This window comes from Neoarius graeffei, chromosome 10 (genome assembly GCF_027579695.1).
Source record: "Neoarius graeffei isolate fNeoGra1 chromosome 10, fNeoGra1.pri, whole genome shotgun sequence".
Lineage (NCBI taxonomy): Eukaryota > Metazoa > Chordata > Actinopteri > Siluriformes > Ariidae > Neoarius > Neoarius graeffei.
The window spans coordinates 23,894,478-23,912,680 of NC_083578.1; the positions used below are offsets into that span (position 1 = coordinate 23,894,478).

At 40.5% G+C, this 18,203-nt stretch overlaps 1 protein-coding gene across 4 annotated transcripts in view; it reads right to left on the bottom strand.

Moving 5' to 3' along the window:
• LOC132892969 (protein disulfide isomerase Creld1) overlaps positions 1-17,240 on the bottom strand; it is a 76,146-nt gene extending 58,906 nt beyond the window's left edge. For 2 of the 4 annotated variants that reach the window (XM_060931579.1, XM_060931575.1), the window contains exons 1-3: positions 12,468-14,173; positions 4,860-4,982; positions 4,454-4,536 (exon numbers count right to left, since the gene is read on the bottom strand). In XM_060931579.1, coding sequence (XP_060787562.1) covers positions 4,454-4,536; positions 4,860-4,976 — 200 coding nt within the window. In that variant the 5' untranslated portion in view covers positions 4,977-4,982; positions 12,468-14,173. Of the gene's footprint in view, positions 1-4,453; positions 4,537-4,859; positions 4,983-12,467; positions 14,174-16,901 lie in introns of those variants that run through there. The other 2 variants (XM_060931577.1, XM_060931578.1) reach the window with 2 other exon arrangements.
• Between the last annotated feature and the right edge of the window lie 963 nt (positions 17,241-18,203).

An 18,203-nucleotide genomic window follows, 5' to 3' on the forward strand; every position in this document is an offset into this window, starting at 1 on the left:
CTGACCAGCTTTCCTGTCCCTGCAGATGAAAAATATCCCCACAGCATGATGCTGCCACCACCATGCTTCACTGTAGGAATGGTGTTCTCAGGGTGTGGGGTTTGTGCCACACATGGTGTCTCCCATCATGGCCAAAAAGATCAATCTATTATCTTTGGGGGTTGAATACCTATGCACACTCCAGAGTTCTGTTTTTTCATCTTAATTATTGTGTCACAAAAAAAAACGTGCACCTTTAAAGTGGTAGGCATGTTGTATAAATCAAATGGTGCTCACCCTCCAACAATCCATTTTAATTCCAGCTTGTAATGCAACAAAACAGGACAAACACCAAGGGGGATGAATACTTTTGCAAGACACTGTACTTTGACCAAAACCGACCATATGATTGTCTGAAAAATGCTTAATCGAATACCCAACGCTATTGTGAAAATAACTGTAATAAGTGGTAACAGACAAAGAACGTAACTGTAAAAAGAATCAAGTCATGTGACCGATGAGCATGGAAGTTGGACTCAGGAAAAGTTCAATTAGGCTACAATTTGTAAAAAAAAAAATGTATGAAGGCACGATGTAAAAGGATCATCCTCTCCCAATTATTCTACCACACAAATATGCAAAGGAGGTAATGAGGTGTTCACTTTTATACTAATCATGAAATTTCCACACACTTTTGCATGTGTTCTTTTAGCACATTTGAAAAGTTGGGCATTGGATGAAGTATTTTTTTAAAAAAAAGTACTTGAGCAATATGCAGCAGCGGCTAGCATTCTGTATTAATGTACGTGTCCAGAAAAGTTCAAATAAGTAGATATATGACCGTGAACTCTGTGCTGAAGTTAGCTGGCTGGCTACAACTGTTCGGCTGTCAATCACTTCATTCCCAACTGCAGCCACGCATTCTTACATGTTATTTACCAGCTGGGAGGTCCATATGGTGAAATACCGTGACCGAGGTCTTGAAAGTACTGAGCGAGGCCCTCTGGGCCGAGGTCAGTATTCAAGGCCGAGGTCACAGTATTTCACCATACGGACCGACCTTAAGCTGGTAAATAATATATTTATTTTTTTCTTTACCAAATTCTAACAGAAAATGAGAGTGCCCGAAAGGGAAAACCGAGCCGAGCTGCCATTTTGAATCCTCATTCACGGCTGTAATGCAAATGGCTTCCTCCTCGGTATATAAGTGCACTTCCATGGCAGGAAAAAAACTACATTTTGCCGCCTGTGTAGTTCCCTATTTATACAAATAGGAGTCATTCAGGATTCAGCCATGTTTTTGCTCGGTGTTAGCAACAGTTACAGGTTTTTAGCTTTCTCCTGAAATGTTTTCTTTTATTTCTTCCTCCTCAGGGTAGTAAAACTTGCTTTTGCTGTGAAGACTGTCGTTATCGCTATCCATGCTGTAAAATTAATGCTATTCTCCTGAGAAATGCGAAAATAAATGTTGACAAAAACTGCTACGATGTTTTTTTGTTGTTGTGAACGACCGAGTCGCCAGAGATCCGTAACCGGGGTCCACATCGTAGGATACGGACCCGCTCGCCAGCCAATCAGAGCGCAGGATTTGATGGAAACCGGACCGCGAAAAAAATAATTAACAATTATTCACTGAGCCTGAGGCAGATAACTGTTTTAGTATAAATACACCGGTGACTGTTAAAGAAAATGTAAAAATAAATATATATGTGTCAGATCACAGAATCCAGGGACACATGTCTGCCCGGGGGCATTTTGAGTTATTGACAGATTCAGAAAGTACAGTTTCTAAGCTTTCCAATGATGCCTTCCATGTGGAGATCTGACAATATTTGAAGAATGTGTGGCCTTTTGAAAGTGCATACTTCTTAAAACAGAAAAGGGAGAAAATCACCCTCAAAGTTTTCCATCTCAGTTACTCTGGGTGCAGGGCGGGCACATAATGGTGCCCATTTGCATGACATTAAGGAAAGCCCTACCCCCTACCAGCAAGCACGATGTTACTTTCATGTAAACAAAGGTCACCACGTCTAGCTTGCTCATTCCATAGTGAAATTACATGCCTATATGCAGCTTAAGTAGCCATGTGCTCAGCTCGTATCATACAGCTGATTGGCGAAAAAAAAAAAAAAAGACTTAAATCATCATGTGAATGGCCCATATGGTAATTTACCCACACCCCCCAGCAGGCTACAGTCCTGAAAAAAAACGAGACAATTTGCAACAAAAAATGTATGCTTTTCCAACAAAACAATCTATTATCTGAAATACTGATTGCATTCTTCAAGATCTCAACTTGCACATGATGGAAAAAAACGAAAATCACAAATTAAAAAAAAAAATGCTTCTTTTGCGATTATCTCGGATTCATTTCGCCAGACATGTGTCCCTGGATTTGGTGAGGTGTCTCATATATATATATATTTTTAAATCATTCATTTCAATCATCAAAAGTGGCATGCAAAAGTAATGCGTGCAGTCTCGTGTCCAGGCTTGTAGTACTCGAATCTGACTCGTGCCCTAATTTTAAGGACTCGTGACTTGACTTGGACTTGAGCACTGAGGACTCGAACTCGTGCATTAACTGCATTTGGACTCGTAAATTGGAGACGTGGACTCGGGTTTTTTCTTTATTTTTTGTAACGTGCCATAATAATTTGGCATAAGATATTTATAATCTACATTAATTTTTAAATTAATTTCGTGCAAGAGGGTGCACATTCACCTGTTCAGGAACAAACTCACGTTAATGGCGCTAAAATGCCTGGAGAGAAGCCCCTAGGATTGCCCACTTTGCTTATACAGACGTCTCGTGCACTGGGGAAAAAAGGCACTGCTGTGTGTTTCGTATGTAGAAGGACTATCGAGGAGACGACGGGGACGACCTCGAACTTCAATCATCATTTGGCGAGACTCCACCCAGAGAAGGAAGTGACACGCTATGTTCATTGCTCTGTCGATAGCGGGGTTTGCTTGCTGAGCGATGAACTAGCTAGTGTTAACCCTCTCTCATGTTATTTGCCCTGTTGATAGTGGGCGGGGCTTGCTGAGCGATGAACAAGCTTTTTATCTGTAGCCTGTTAACTAAAATGGGGCAGTCGGGCAGTAACGTTAGTCCAACACAGTAGCAGAGACGCCTTCACATAAAGGCAGCAACAGCCACCGTCAAATGGTGCGGATGGAGTCATGTTCTCGGACTCGACTCGAAATTTTCTTTAATGACTTGGACTTGAACACTGCGGACTCGAGACTGGAATCGGACTCAAGGTTTAGTGACTCGACTACAATACTGCTTGTGTCACTTATCTATGCCGAATCACATAAAATACTTTGCTTTGAAACAGATAAAATAAATCACAATTCCGCCTTCCCTTTGAATAGTTTTAGACCAAACTTCGTAGCATCTTTAGTGCTTTTAGGAACAGGATTTCCTTTCATAATCTGTAATTCTTCCTCACTTACAGTGACGAAGTGACTGGCCGCCATTTTGCCGAGTCGCTGGAGATGGTTATTGAGAAATAGTCCGAATTTCTCGACCAATCAGCATGAGTGATTTCCTGCAAATCACCTGTGTGTTTATACTAACAACCATTACAACAGTTACTCAGGATTCTTATCAAACACAAGTCATACATCCACAGAAAGTGCAAAAAAAACCAAACCAAAAGCTAGCAAATATCCAGTGGCTTATAACAGTGTACTGTATAAGACAGGGGTAGGCAATTATTTTTTCCATGGGGCCACATGAGAAACAGAAAATTTTGTGGAGGGCCGGACCAAAAGGCTGAACCAAATTCTGCATAATATTAATTGTATTTCTTTATATAAAGCAGTAAATAACATTGTTTTTACAAGCTGCTAAGACTGGTAAGAGTATGGAGAAAACGAGGTTGCCTTACAATGTAATTTATTCAGTCAAATTTCCCAAAACAATGGTTAACAAAATGTGAACGTTTGTACCATTTTTTTTCAGTCACATTCACCCCAAAACACAATAAAGACATCACAATATTGTCTTTCTACTCCAAATATCAAGCAAGATACATCATATTATAATAATGATGCCGTGTCGATTCAGTGTAGGTATCAGATCTACAGATCGGCTCGGGCTCCGGCGCCTGCTGGTGACGTCACACTATGTGATTGGCTGGACCGTTTGAAGGATGACGTACAAGTTTGTGGTTGGTCTGGACAAATTACGGAAGTAGTTATCGCGGGATTAGGTTTCGTGGGATTTCATGTCATGTTCATGTCGCGCGCATTGCGTTTTTGTTGAACACAACTTCAAAATAAAAGCACTGCACATTCAGTCCATGCATGAGGTAAAATTAGAAAATACGTTTATTTTGTAATTTCTAATTAACCTTACGCGGGCCGGTCAGAATGAACCAAAGGGCCGGATGCGGCCCGCGGGCCGGAAAATGCCCAGGTCTGGTATAAGATGTTGTTAATGTTACACGCTTCACCCCCATACCTGCGAGCATATTTTGCCAGCTTCTCCTCTTCCCAAGCCGTGTTCCCACCACCAAAGTTTTTATTGGCTGTTCGCTCCAGGCCCTGGAACAAATCAAAATTTTTATCCAGCCATTTTAAAAATATCTATTTAACACCAACTATGTAGAAGAACTCCGAACATACAAATCGGTACATCATGACAATTCTTGACTTTTTGAAAACCGTGCAGCAACACTGTAGGAACCAAAAAAGCCTGAAAGTATTCTGACATGAAGCAGTACCAAAATTAAAATTTTCATTTATTCCAAATATATTCGAAAAGACTTGGCTTTAGATAAACAAGTAGATATTAACATGGATTAAACATCTGAAATATCGCTGTTGTTTTTGAAGCAGGTCTTTCAACCAAATGACACGTCACACACCTTGATGAAGTTCTCGGTGAGTTTGCGGCAGCTCTGGCAAGGTCCAGCCTGCACGGTCAGCACTGACAGTTCAAAGGTAAACAACAGGATGAGGAACAGAGGCGAAGAAGAGTACATGATGTCCTAAATAGAAATAAATGTAACATATCAGGGATCGCGTTAATGCAAAAATCATGCATTTTTACGCACAAAAATGCCCCCCCCCCAAAAAAAATGCATGTTCAGAATTTTAATGCGTCCCAGGACGCAGGGCTCCTACTTGAAGAATTTTTCCCAGATTGCCTTGGCAAATCTTTCAGACTATGATGATTAACAAACAACGTCAAAGTGAACAGAACAAAAAGGTCACAATATCATGGTCGCTTTCCCATGACGTCATCGTAACTGCAGATTTGTTTACGAGACCATATTGCCAGGCAAGCTTTGTGTTTGCCAGTGCCCGGCACAAGTGTACACAAGTGATAAGCCAAATTAAGTAAATATCTACAGATAAACTTGTAGAAGTTACATATACAGTAAAAGAGACCTGTAGTGCTTTTGGATGTAATAACAGACGTGGAGCTGAGCCTGGATTAACTTTTCACCGCTTCCCGGTGAACCCAGAAAGACGAGAAAAACAGCGAGTTGCACTTAAACAGGAAGACTGGCTGACAACAAAACATTCCCGTGTGTGTGGAGAATATTTTACAGTATATCAGATTAGTGTGAAAGCTCTGTGCAACATTAAAATGTATATCTGGATGTGGGCTTTGGACACGATATAAGACCTAATGGTTGGCTAGACTAGCAGCATGTTTATTATGTACTGATAAGGTAGATGAAGCTAAGCACCATAAAATATGCTAGATCTAGGCCCTGGCTTGTTTATTATTAAGTCCACATTTGAGCTTACCATTGTCAGAAGAAGGTATTTTTCTTTAATCAGGAATTTCCCATAACATTCCACCATGCATGAAACCTGCTTTGAAATATTGGTAGGCATCTGTACACCTGCATGCCTTTCGCATCTCCGGTGTATTTAGAAGTCCCAAATACTAAATAGTTCAGGATGCTGGAGCATCCCAATCCGGTAGCTGGTTTGCCGAACACTTTTCAAGTGGAATAAATACATTTGTGGGTATATTAAGAAGAACAAGCCTTTATTTATTTTGTTTTTGTCACATGTATTCAAGCATAGCAAAATTCCTCCTCTGCATTTAATCCATCTGAAGCAGTGTACAGAATAAATAAATAAGTCTGTGGGTAAATTATATGGATCTGTGATGCCTGCATGTTTCAGCTTTTGGATGTATAGCGAACTGCTGGTATAATATAAATTTTTAATTGTTTCAGATAGATTGTACTGACTGCAGTCATCTCAATTTTCATTATTAACTGTGGCGGCTGTTTCTTTGTTTGCCCAGCAATATGGTGGACGCCGCGTGATAAACAACAGTCTATGACTTTGTGAAAATCCTCTATATTTTATTCCAGGTTAAACACTCACAAAGAATGAATGAAAAATCATTAACTCTGTGGACTGCCAGTGAAAAAATGGAAAGATTGTGGCCACACACAGTGCTCAGCGTAAATGAGTACACCCCCTTTGAAAAGGAACATTTTAAAACAATATCTCAATGAACACAAACAATTTCCAAAATGTTGACAAGACAAAGTTTAAGATAACATCTGTTTAACTTATAACGTGAAAGTAAGGTTAATAATATAAACTTGGATTACACTTTTTTTTTTTTCAGTTTTACTCAAATTAGGGTGGTGCAAAAATATGAGTACACCCCACAACAAAAACTACTACATCTAGTACAACCCCGATTCCAAAAAAGTTGGGACAAAGTACAAATTGTAAATAAAAACGGAATGCAATGATGTGGAAGTTTCAAAATTCCATATTTTATTCAGAATAGAACATAGATGACATATCAAATGTTTAAACTGAGAAAATGTATCATTTAAAGAGAAAAATTAGGTGATTTTAAATTTCATGACAACAACACATCTCAAAAAAGTTGGGACAAGGCCATGTTTACCACTGTGAGACATCCCCTTTTCTCTTTACAACAGTCTGTAAACGTCTGGGGACTGAGGAGACAAGTTGCTCAAGTTTAGGGATAGGAATGTTAACCCATTCTTGTCTAATGTAGGATTCTAGTCGCTCAACTGTCTTAGGTCTTTTTTGTTGTATCTTCCGTTTTATGATGCGCCAAATGTTTTCTATGGGTGAAAGATCTGGACTGCAGGCTGGCATGTACGCAGCCATGATGCTGTAATTGATGCAGTATGTGGTTTGGCATTGTCATGTTGGAAAATGCAAGGTCTTCCCTGAAAGAGACGTCGTCTGGATGGGAGCATATGTTGCTCCAGAACCTGGATGTACCTTTCAGCATTGATGGTGTCTTTCCAGATGTGTAAGCTGCCCATGCCACACGCACTAATGCAACCCCATACTATCAGAGATGCAGGCTTCTGAACTGAGCGCCGATAACAACTTGGTCGTCCTTCTCCTCTTTAGTCCGAATGACACGGCGTCCCTGATTTCCATAAAGAACTTCAAATTTTGATTCGTCTGACCACAGAACAGTTTTCCACTTTGCCACAGTCCATTTTAAATGAGCCTTGGCCCAGAAAAGACGTCTGCGCTTCTGGATCATGTTTAGATACGGCTTCTTCTTTGAACTATAGAGTTTTAGCTGGCAACGGCGGATGGCACGGTGAATTGTGTTCACAGATAATGTTCTCTGGAAATATTCCTGAGCCCATTTTGTGATTTCCAATACAGAAGCATGCCTGTATGTGATGCAGTGCCGTCTAAGGGCCCGAAGATCACGGGCACCCAGTATGGTTTTCCGGCCTTGACCCTTACGCACAGAGATTCTTCCAGATTCTCTGAATCTTTTGATGATATTATGCACTGTAGATGATGATATGTTCAAACTCTTTGCAATTTTACACTGTCGAACTCCTTTCTGATATTGCTCCACTATTTGTCGGCGCAGAATTGGGGGGATTGGTGATCCTCTTCCCGTCTTTACTTCTGAGAGCCGCTGCCACTCCAAGATGCTCTTTTTATACCCAGTCATGTTAATGACCTATTGCCAATTGACCTAATGAGTTGCAATTTGGTCCTCCAGCTGTTCCTTTTTTGTACCTTTAACTTTTCCAGCCTCTTATTGCCCCTGTCCCAACTTTTTTGAGATGTGTTGCTGTCATGAAATTTCAAAATGTCTCACTTTTGACATTTGATATGTTGTCTATGTTCTATTGTGAATACAATATCAGTTTTTGAGATTTGTAAATTATTGCATTCCGTTTTTATTTACAATTTGTACTTTGTCCCAACTTTTTTGGAATCAGGGTTGTACTTTGTATCACTCTCCATCCAGCATCCAGTCACTAAAAGAGGTCATTGTTGAAGAATGGAAAAAGACTGATGTTGCAAAATGTCGCCAACTTGTTCATTCCATGCCTAGAAGACTTGTTGCTGTCATTAAAAATCATGGAGGCCATACAAAGTACTAGATGTAGTAGTTTTTGTTGCGGGGTGTACTCGTTTTTGCACCACCCTAATTTGAGTAAAACTGAAAAATGTGTAATCCAAGTTATATTATTAACCTTACTTTCACGTTATAAGATAAACAGATGTTATATTAAACTTTGTCTTGTCAACATTTTGGAAATTGTTTGTGTTCACTGAGATATTGTTTAAAATGTTCCTTTTCAAAGGGGGTGGACTCATTTACGCTGAGCACTGTATATCTGATTATTAGATATAAAATATTTGGGACCTGCAAAAAATTGCCAGGGACCCCAATTTGGCCAGTCGCATGGGTCCCTGGACCCAGAATGAAAAATCCTAGCGCCATCCCTGCATATAAATGTGATATTTGGAATATATGCTAATGCATCACATATACAGCACACACGAAGCCAGTGGAGTGAGAAAGAGCATGAGATTTTTCACAAACAGGATGGTCCTAAATTCTGAGTTCTGCATTAAAACTCATAGTTCTGCGTGAGTGAACAACGCGTGGTATGTCATGGTACGAAGCAGCACCTTATTCACAACAAAATACACCTTCTAGAGAGAGTTCTGATATTTGGTACCTTTGGCATACAGTGGAACATATCCAGCGTGAGGTCCTCCCTGACTTTTAAATTTCAACATCTTTTCCTTGACGTCAGTCTCTTTTCACTCTAGTTAACAGTTTCTTCCATTCCCCTGCTTACAGTGGGGTCCAGTTACCCATCCCTTTATCTCTACCTAAAGAGAGCGATGCAGCACTTTAGTCCTTTATTCAGTCCAGCTCTCTCATCATCAAATCTGTACACTCTGCTCAAAAAAGATAAGCTTCCAAACCCTCAGCTTTCGTGCTAATACAGCTGTCAACACCATCATGCAAATCATCTCATAGTTCATTCATTAACAGAGCCAAGTCTCTGTCAAAACTGAGCAAGCTGCTTCATGCAGCTGCAAAGCATTCTGGAACCATGAGTCCAACGTTTGCAGTCGCCACGACTTCTATACTGATATGTCAATGCGGCTGACAGAAATAATGAAAATACTAAGCCCATTTGCAGACAAGTTGGGATATTTTCCAAAATGCAAGAAAAACAAAAATCTGATGTTAATTTAACCGAAAAAAGTACAAAGAAAAGATTTTTAATAGTTTTACTGACCGACTTAATTGTATTTCGTAAATATAAACAAAGTTAGAATTTGATGCCTGCAACACACTCAAAAAAGTTGGGACAGAGGTGTTATTACCATTGCATTACATCACCTTTCCTTTTAATAACACTTTAAATGTATGGGAACTGAGTATACTAACTGTTGCAGTTTTACAATCGGAATTTTTGTCCATTCTTGCTCAATACAAGACTTCAACTGCTCAACAGTCCGTGGTCGCCGTTGTCCGATTCTCCTCTTCATGATGCGCCATACATTCTCAATAGAAGACAGACCTGGACTGGCAGCCAGCCAGTCAAGCACATGTACTCTGTGTCTGTGAAGCCATGCTGTTGTAGCCTGTGCAGAATGAGGCCTGGCATTGTCCTGCTCAAATAAGCATGGACTTCCCAGGAAGAGACATTGCCATGATGTCTCTCTAAAATCCCAATATATGCTTCAGTGTCAATGGTACCTTCACACTAGAGGTCTGCGCGGGTCGGATTTTTCAGTCTCGCTCCCGCCCGCGCCCGCATTGTGCAGTCCCACTCCCGCCCTCGCCCGCAAAGAATTATGATTTTCAGTCCCGCTCCCGCCCGCGCCCACAAAAAATTTATGATTTTCAGTCCCGCTCCCGCCTGCGCCTGCCATATTTTGTTCCGCTCCTGCCCGCAAATCCCGCATGATGCAGACGTTCGCGTTATTTCTCAGGAAAGTTCTTGTCTTGACACAGCGTGACGGTGCCCCGCCCCCTACTTTGAGTGGATTTGAGCATAAATATCTACAGCTCACGTTTGTTATTGTTTACCTTGTTTCTGAATTCAGCATGTAGTATTTCTAATAATAATAATAATTAGTGCTGTCAAACGATTAAAATATTTAATCGCAAATCGCACATTTTTATCACGAGAAACCATTGTAATTCTCTGATCAGCATAAAAAAGTGAATGGGCTTGCTTTGTACCAATGTTTTGTTTTTTGTTTTTATTGCAAAGCAGAGCTAGTAAAAGAAGTGAATTGATTTACTGTTTGCGTTAGTCTACAACTTTAATCAGAGAGACATGTTACACAGTGACGGTAGGTTTGACTCAATGCTATCCCAGAAATCCTTCCTGTAATATGCAAATTTGGCTGTCCAATCAGAGGCGGCCAAATTTGCATATTACAGGAAGGATTTCTGGGATAGCACTGAGTCAAGCCTACCGTCACTGTGTAACCTGTCTCTCTGATTAAAGTTGTAGACTAACGCAACAAGTAAATCAATTCACTTATGGTTCTCTTGCTAGCTGGGTGTGAACTGCGAGTCATTAGAGTGATCAAAGAATTTCCCCTTAGGGTGATCAATGGCAAGTTTAAGATGCTATTTCTCACTCAATGTGGCAATCTGACTTTCGCTGCAAATTTAGGCATCTTAAAGTGTTTTTATTAATGCCAAATAAAATATCCAGCACAAATTATATATGATAGACATAAATTAATAATTTATAAATTTTATTTCAAGCACGTTTTTAATTAGCGGGACTGCAGCTTATCACCGCTCCCACCCGCGCCGCATATGTGCACTCTCGCTCCCGCGTGCATATGTGCACTTCCGGTCCTGCCCGCAATGAGCTTTCAAAATTTGTCCCGCGCTGCACTGCTTTGCGGCGGGTCCCGCGGGAGTGCAGGGCTCTACTTCACACACGTAATTCACCCATGCCGTGGGCACTGATGCCCCCCGTACCATCACAGGTGCTGGCTTTTGCACTTTTCTCTGATAACAAACTGGATGGTCGTGTTCACCTTTGGCACGGAGAACTTGATGTCCAGTTTTCCTAAAACCAAGCTGAAATGTGGACTCGTCGGACCACAGCACACACATTTCCATTGTCTTTTGGTCCATCTGAACTGAGTTCAGGCCCAGAGAAATTGGCGGTGTTTCTGCGTAGAATTGATGAATGGCTTCCTCCTTGCGTAATACAGTTTCAGGTTGCATTTCTGGATGCAGCGGCAGATGGTTAAGTGACAATGGTTTTCCCAAGTACTCCCGAGCTCATGTGGCTATATTTGTCACATTAGTATGACGGTCTTTCAGGCAGTGCTGCCTGACGGGTCGAAGGTCACGCACATTCAACAATGGTTTCTGGCCTTGCCCTTTCCACACTGAGCTGTCTCCAAATTCCATGAATCTTTTCACATTATTATGTCCTGTAGATTTTGAAAGGCCTAAAATATTTCACTGAGAAATGTTCTTTTTGAATTGACTAACAATTCTGTCACAAATTTTGGCACAAAGGTGTGAGCCATGACCCATCCTTGCAAAGACTGAGCCTTTGGTGCTGCTCCTTTTAAACCCAACCATGATACTCTCGCCCGTTACCAATTAACCTGCTTATTGTGGAATCTTCCAAAATGGTGTTACTTGAATATCCTATAAACTTTTCAGTCTTATTTTACCTCTGTCCCAACTTTTTTGACTGTGTTTCAGGCATCAAATTCTAACTTCGCTTATATTTACAAATTACAATTAAGTCGGTCAGTAAAACTCTTGAAAAAAATTTCGTTGTACTTTTGTCAGTTAAATAAAGGTTCATGTGAATTAACAAATTAAAATTTGTTTTTATTACATTTTTGAAAATATCCCAAGTTGTCTGGAAATGGGGTTAGTAAACAAAGCGTCCGTGCTTTAGATTGGAGTATTAGCTCTGTTGTAAACACCAAGGAACAGCCCTGGTGTGATATTTAAATAATATTGGCTGGTGTTGAGTGGTATATCAGATATATTCCATTCAGCGAGCATGATATTGAATGAGTCGAAGACGAGTAGCTGAATGGAATATATCTGATATACCATGAAAAAGCCAGCCAATATTATTATTATTATTATTATTATTATTATTATATATACACATTCGATGGAACAATTATAGATTTTACAAAAAGTTAAGAGCAGGGGAGTAACTCACCAATACTGAATGCTGATTCTGATCGAATGTAATTCAGTGTTCTGTCAATCCAGTGTAGATGTACAAAGTCAGAAGTTCTAACAATAAAAATGGTACAAGTCCAAAAAGCCTGAACAACAACCCAACTTCTATACAAGCTATATACAGGTTATCAGTTCAAGTTCAAAGTTACTTTTGGTTGTAGTTAATCGTTACATTGCAGTTGCTCAAAACAAAAGGGCTTTGCTGAGTGAAGTCCACGAGTGAAGTCCTCTTGTAAAAGTCTCCGTCACTTTTCCTCACCTCCAAGTAGAACTTTGACAATATTTCCGCTATTGCTCTCTTTTCCAGTTTTTCAATGTCCGTTGGTCTGTTTTTCTTTCGCAAATATGCATGAAGAATATCAAGTGAAGTTTTGGTAGCCTTTCAGGAGTTCAGCGTGTCTTTTACTTTAAATCTTCCGCTTTTAACGAAGCAAACCTCGCAGCCATGTTCGTGTACAAACTGTCACAGTCACTCGCTAGCGAGGAAGTTTTACATCTCCGACGTGTCTCTTGTCCAGGTTTTTTTTTTATGTCCATTGGTATGTTTTTCTCTTGTAAATACACGTGAAGAATATCTAATGAAGTTTTGGTAGCCTTACGGGTGTTCAGCGCATCTTTAGTTTCAGTTTATTTTAGTACTGTCAAAGTTAACGCGATAATAACGTGTTAACGCGATCAAAAAAAATAGTGCCGTTAACGCAAATTCTAATTTGGCCCTGCGAGTCACCCGTAGTTCCTGTTGAGGCTTGTCGCGCACTGCTTCAATAAGAGTACGTGTGAGTGATGGAGAAAGGCATAGACATATAAACATCCTCGCCGCCATATTGGATGGGGCAAAGTGGAGATTCTTCAGCCGTCTCTGGTATAGCGTCTAGACAGTAGCCGAGAATAAAGATGCCTCATTCATGTGCTGCGTTTAACTGTACCAACCGGTTTACCGTCCAAACGAGATCATATGGGATTACCTTTCACAGGTGAGACTGGAAAAATACTTTTCAATACTGTTCCTTCAGTCTCCCAGCTCATCTCCACCGGGTAGGTGTAGAGTTATAAGCAGTGAGAATTAGATAATACAGTGCCACACTATGATGAACGTTTTTGAACGTATGATGAATGTTATTTTTGTTATCTGTTTTTTTCTTCTTTTATGGCAAATACTTCTCTTCAAAAGAAACTAATGAAGAGTAAAATAAAACATTTTTTAATTTTCACAGTGATATGCACTTTATTTTTCATCCCTTGGTTTTCTCATCTAATATGGAAGTTATGGATGTCAGTGGCTGTGACAAGACGTGTTATGCTCTGCAATAAAAAAACAAACAAAAAACATTGGTACAAAGCAAGCCCATTCACTTTTTTATGCTAATAAGAGAATTACAATGGTTTTTCATGTGACAAAAATGTGCGATTAAATTGCGATTAATCGCGAGTTAACTATGACAGTCGCGACATTAATCGCGATTAAATATTTTAATCGCTTGACAGCACTAGTTTATTTATTTAGTGCTTAATCCGAACACTGATTTAACCCCATCTTCTCTCTCCCGGCCAACAAAGAAATGATTGTGCGCATGCGCAGCAGAAAAGTTTTGTCATTGGATCTTTGTTTGAGCTCCGAAGTGTGCCGTCATGTTGTCTTGACAACGTGCAATATTATAACAATATTGCACGCTCATTCTCCATTGAGGAGAGTGGCGTAATACATGGAGGATAAGCGATATGATAATATTGCATGCCATCAATAAACCCACTAGAAGGGAACAGAATACATGTTTTTATTGCATGGAAAAAGTGTTCCGTATGTATAATAGACTATAGGCAGTAAACGAAGTGCTGCATCAGAGACCGGAAGAAGAGAAAGGTAAAATAAAACTATTTTCTACAGTTTCTATACAGTTACTGAGGTAAACAGACAAAGGTGCATCTCTGTAGGAGTCTTCTTCATATTTTCAGACACTTATAATCATAGCATTATAAACCTGTCAGTGGCAAAAACAAGTGGTTTATTTGAACATGGATGATTTCCCCATAGAATTGCATTGTAGAGCTGTTTCTTGCAGTTGCCAGTTTTCGCATTCTAACTTAAAGTGCATATCACGGGTAAATTCAGGAGCAAGATCGATGTAATTCTCCTATTTTATATTAAACTTGGTCAAATATCTGTAACATTTTGCATTTTGTGCAATTTTTTTTTACCTTGCGCAATACCAGAAAAATTCAGTTGAAATCAAGCCATTTGAGGCGAATTGGTCCGCCTCTGAAAAAACTTGGCATTTGGATTTCCCGGCAAACACTGATTTTCGTGACGCCGCGTGCAGGACGCCTCCCTCTGAATCCTACGTCAGCGCTGGTTTGTTGATGAGAAAACAACCTGGTGGTTTTCTGCAAATTTCTTCAACGTTATCGCGTAATTATTAAAATGGTTAACAGATGTATCGTAGGAGGGTGTAGCAACACCAATCTTGATGGGATTAGTACTCATCGTTTTCCAAAAGACCGGACAATGAGAGAGAAATGGGAGCGCTTGGTCTACACAGGCTGTGCACTGAAACCGTGCAAAGCTCGCGCAGCCTGCTGGCGCTTCCGCAGGTAACGTCACGAATCTAGCTCCAGACTCCATTGGGATTTTTCCAGACGCGTTTTTTTTTTTTTTTTCTGCTGTAGATAGATGGCCTTGTGCAAAATTACCCTTCTGGATGAGTGTGTAAAGGGACATACTTTCATATTAAAAAAAAAAAGAAATTGGTCCAGAATATGCACTTCAATGCTGGACCAGTTTTGATCATTTTTGTCCCCAGTTAATATTTGGACCCAAAGAGAGGGGACAATAGGGCCCAGGCTTTTTATTTATAAATAAATAAATAAATCCCAGAGTTTTATGGATGCCTGTTTCTGCCAACACTGTAATAATAATAATAAAATTTTCATAATAACGAGATGATTTTCTCATAATAAAGACTTGCTATCTCATAATAATGAAATATGAAGAATTATTAGACATACAGGACACTTTTTTTTGATGGAATAAAAACGTGTATTCTGTTCCTTTCTAGCGGGTTTCACTCATTTGGTTTAATAGCATGCAATATTGTTCGCATATCGCTTATCCTACATCCATGACGTCACTCTACCCAGTGAAGAATGAGCGTTGAATATGGTTTACGATACTGCATGGTTGTCAAGACATGACGTCACACATCGGAGCTGATGTGAATATTCAGGGAGAAAGTTTTCTGCTGCGCATGCACAGAACCATTTCTTTGTTCACCAGAAAAGAGAAAGACGTGTTGAACACCCGAAAGGCTACCAAAACTTCATGAGATATTCTTCATGCATACCAACAGACATTGAAAAACTGGAAAAGAGACAAATCGGAGATGTAAAACTTCCACGCTAGCAAGTGATTGTGACAATTTGTAAACAAACATGGATGCCAGGTTTGCTTTGTTAAATAAGCAAGATTTTGAGAAAATTTTGAAAGAGAAAGACGCTTTGAACACCCGAAAGGAGTGCGTGTGTATAATAATAATGGCTTGCTTTTTTTGTGGTATATCAGACATATTCCGGCGGCACGGTGGTGTAGTGGTTAGCGCTGTCGCCTCACAGCAAGAAGGTCCGGGTTCGAGCCCCGTGGCCGGCGAGGGCCTTTCTGTGTGGAGTTTGCATGTTCTCCCCGTGTCCGCGTGGGTTTCCTCCGGGTGCTCCGGTTTCCCCACAGTCCAAAGACATGCAGGTTAGGTTAACTGGTGGCTCTAAATTGACCGTAGGTGTGAATGTGAGTGTGAATGGTTGTCTGTGTCTATGTGTCAGCCCTGTGATGACCTGGCGACTTGTCCAGGGTGTACCCCGCCTTTCGCCCGTAGTCAGCTAGAGATAATGAGATGAGATGAGAAGTGAGTGAAACAGGCTTCCAAGGACCCCAAGCGAAGTTTGAGACGCTCTGTCCTCGAGGATAGAGAATACCCATAATGCATAGCGGCACTATTTCAGACACAGAAAGCTGCCAAGTGATGCTGATGTTATTTATGTCTGAGCTCCATCGACCTATTCAATAAGCAGGTGCAATTTTTGTTTTACATTTTTTTGTTTATTATCCCTGAATAAACTAAATCCCCAAACCACCATTTTTATGGCTTATAATAATAATAATAATAATAATAATAATATAGGACACTGCATATTCAGGACAATATCTATGCTATGCACTATGACAAATAATTATTTAAAATGTCAGCTCCTGCTCAGGTTGAATTGTAATTTCGATTCCTCCGGAGTAAATATGAGGAAACTGGCAACTAAAGCCGAAATAAACGCCGGCTTCGCCATTTAAACCCCAGTTAGCTAATAAATTAGCATCTTGGCTAGCTTGCACCCAACCGGCAGCAGCATCCTTCGCTCTCCAGATACTCACAGAGCAGTTTTCCTTCGAGCAAAGAAGAGGCTTTCTTTTCCTCTCGTCTTTCTCTCTCTCACACACACACACACACAAACTAAAACTGCCTGCAGATTAGCCTTGGGAACATAAAACTGATTTTCTTAGCCAATGCTAACCTCGCCCCATCTGGATTTCTAGCTCATTCTGTGTACACTGCAGCTGTATCATAATAGTACCGCCCACCGGCATCACGGACCAATCAGTGAACAGCGATTTCGAGCGTACCCAATCAGCTATTGCCATGTCCCGAACTGAAAGGCGGGGCTGAGAATTCAATTGACCAAGTCGTACAATATATATATATTTTTAAGTTATCAAGCATTACTGACAAACATTTATTCCATTTTATTTATTTATTTATTCATTCATCTTTAAGGTAAACAGAACAAAACTCTTTACAAACTGGTTTACTATTTACAAAGTGAAATAAAAAAAAAAAAAGAGAAAATCATTTGTTTTCTGTCTGTTCCAGATGTTAACGTGACGTTTCTATCTACACTACCGTTCAAAAGTTTGGGGTCACCCAGACAATTTTGTGTTTTCCATGAAAAGTCACACTTTTATTTACCACCATAAGTTGTAAAATGAATAGAAAATATAGTCAAGACATTTTTCTGGCCATTTTGAGCATTTAATCGACCCCACAAATGCGATGCTCCAGAAACTCATCTCATTATCTGTAGCCGCTTTATCCTGTTCTACAGGGTCGCAGGCGAGCTGGAGCCTATCCCAGCTGACTACGGGCGAAAGGCGGGGTACACCCTGGACAAGTCGCCAGGTCATCACAGGGCTGACACATAGACACAGACAACCATTCACACTCACATTCACACCTACGGTCAATTTAGAGTCACCAGTTAACCGAACCTGCATGTCTTTGGACTGTGGGGGAAACCGGAGCACCCGGAGGAAACCCACGCGGACACGGGGAGAACATGCAAACTCCGCACAGAAAGGCCCTCGCCGGCCCCGGGGCTCGAACCCGGACCTTCTTGCTGTGAGGCGACAGCGCTAACCACTACACCACCGTGCTGCCCCGCCCCGCTCCAGAAACTCAATCTGCTCAAAGGAAGGTCAGTTTTATAGCTTCTCTAAAGAGCTCAACTGTTTTCAGCTGTGCTAACATGATTGTACAAGGGTTTTCTAATCATCCATTAGCCTTCTGAGGCAATGAGCAAACACATTGTACCATTAGAACACTGGAGTGAGAGTTGCTGGAAATGGGCCTCTATACACCTATGGAGATATTGCACCAAAAACCAGACATTTGCAGCTAGA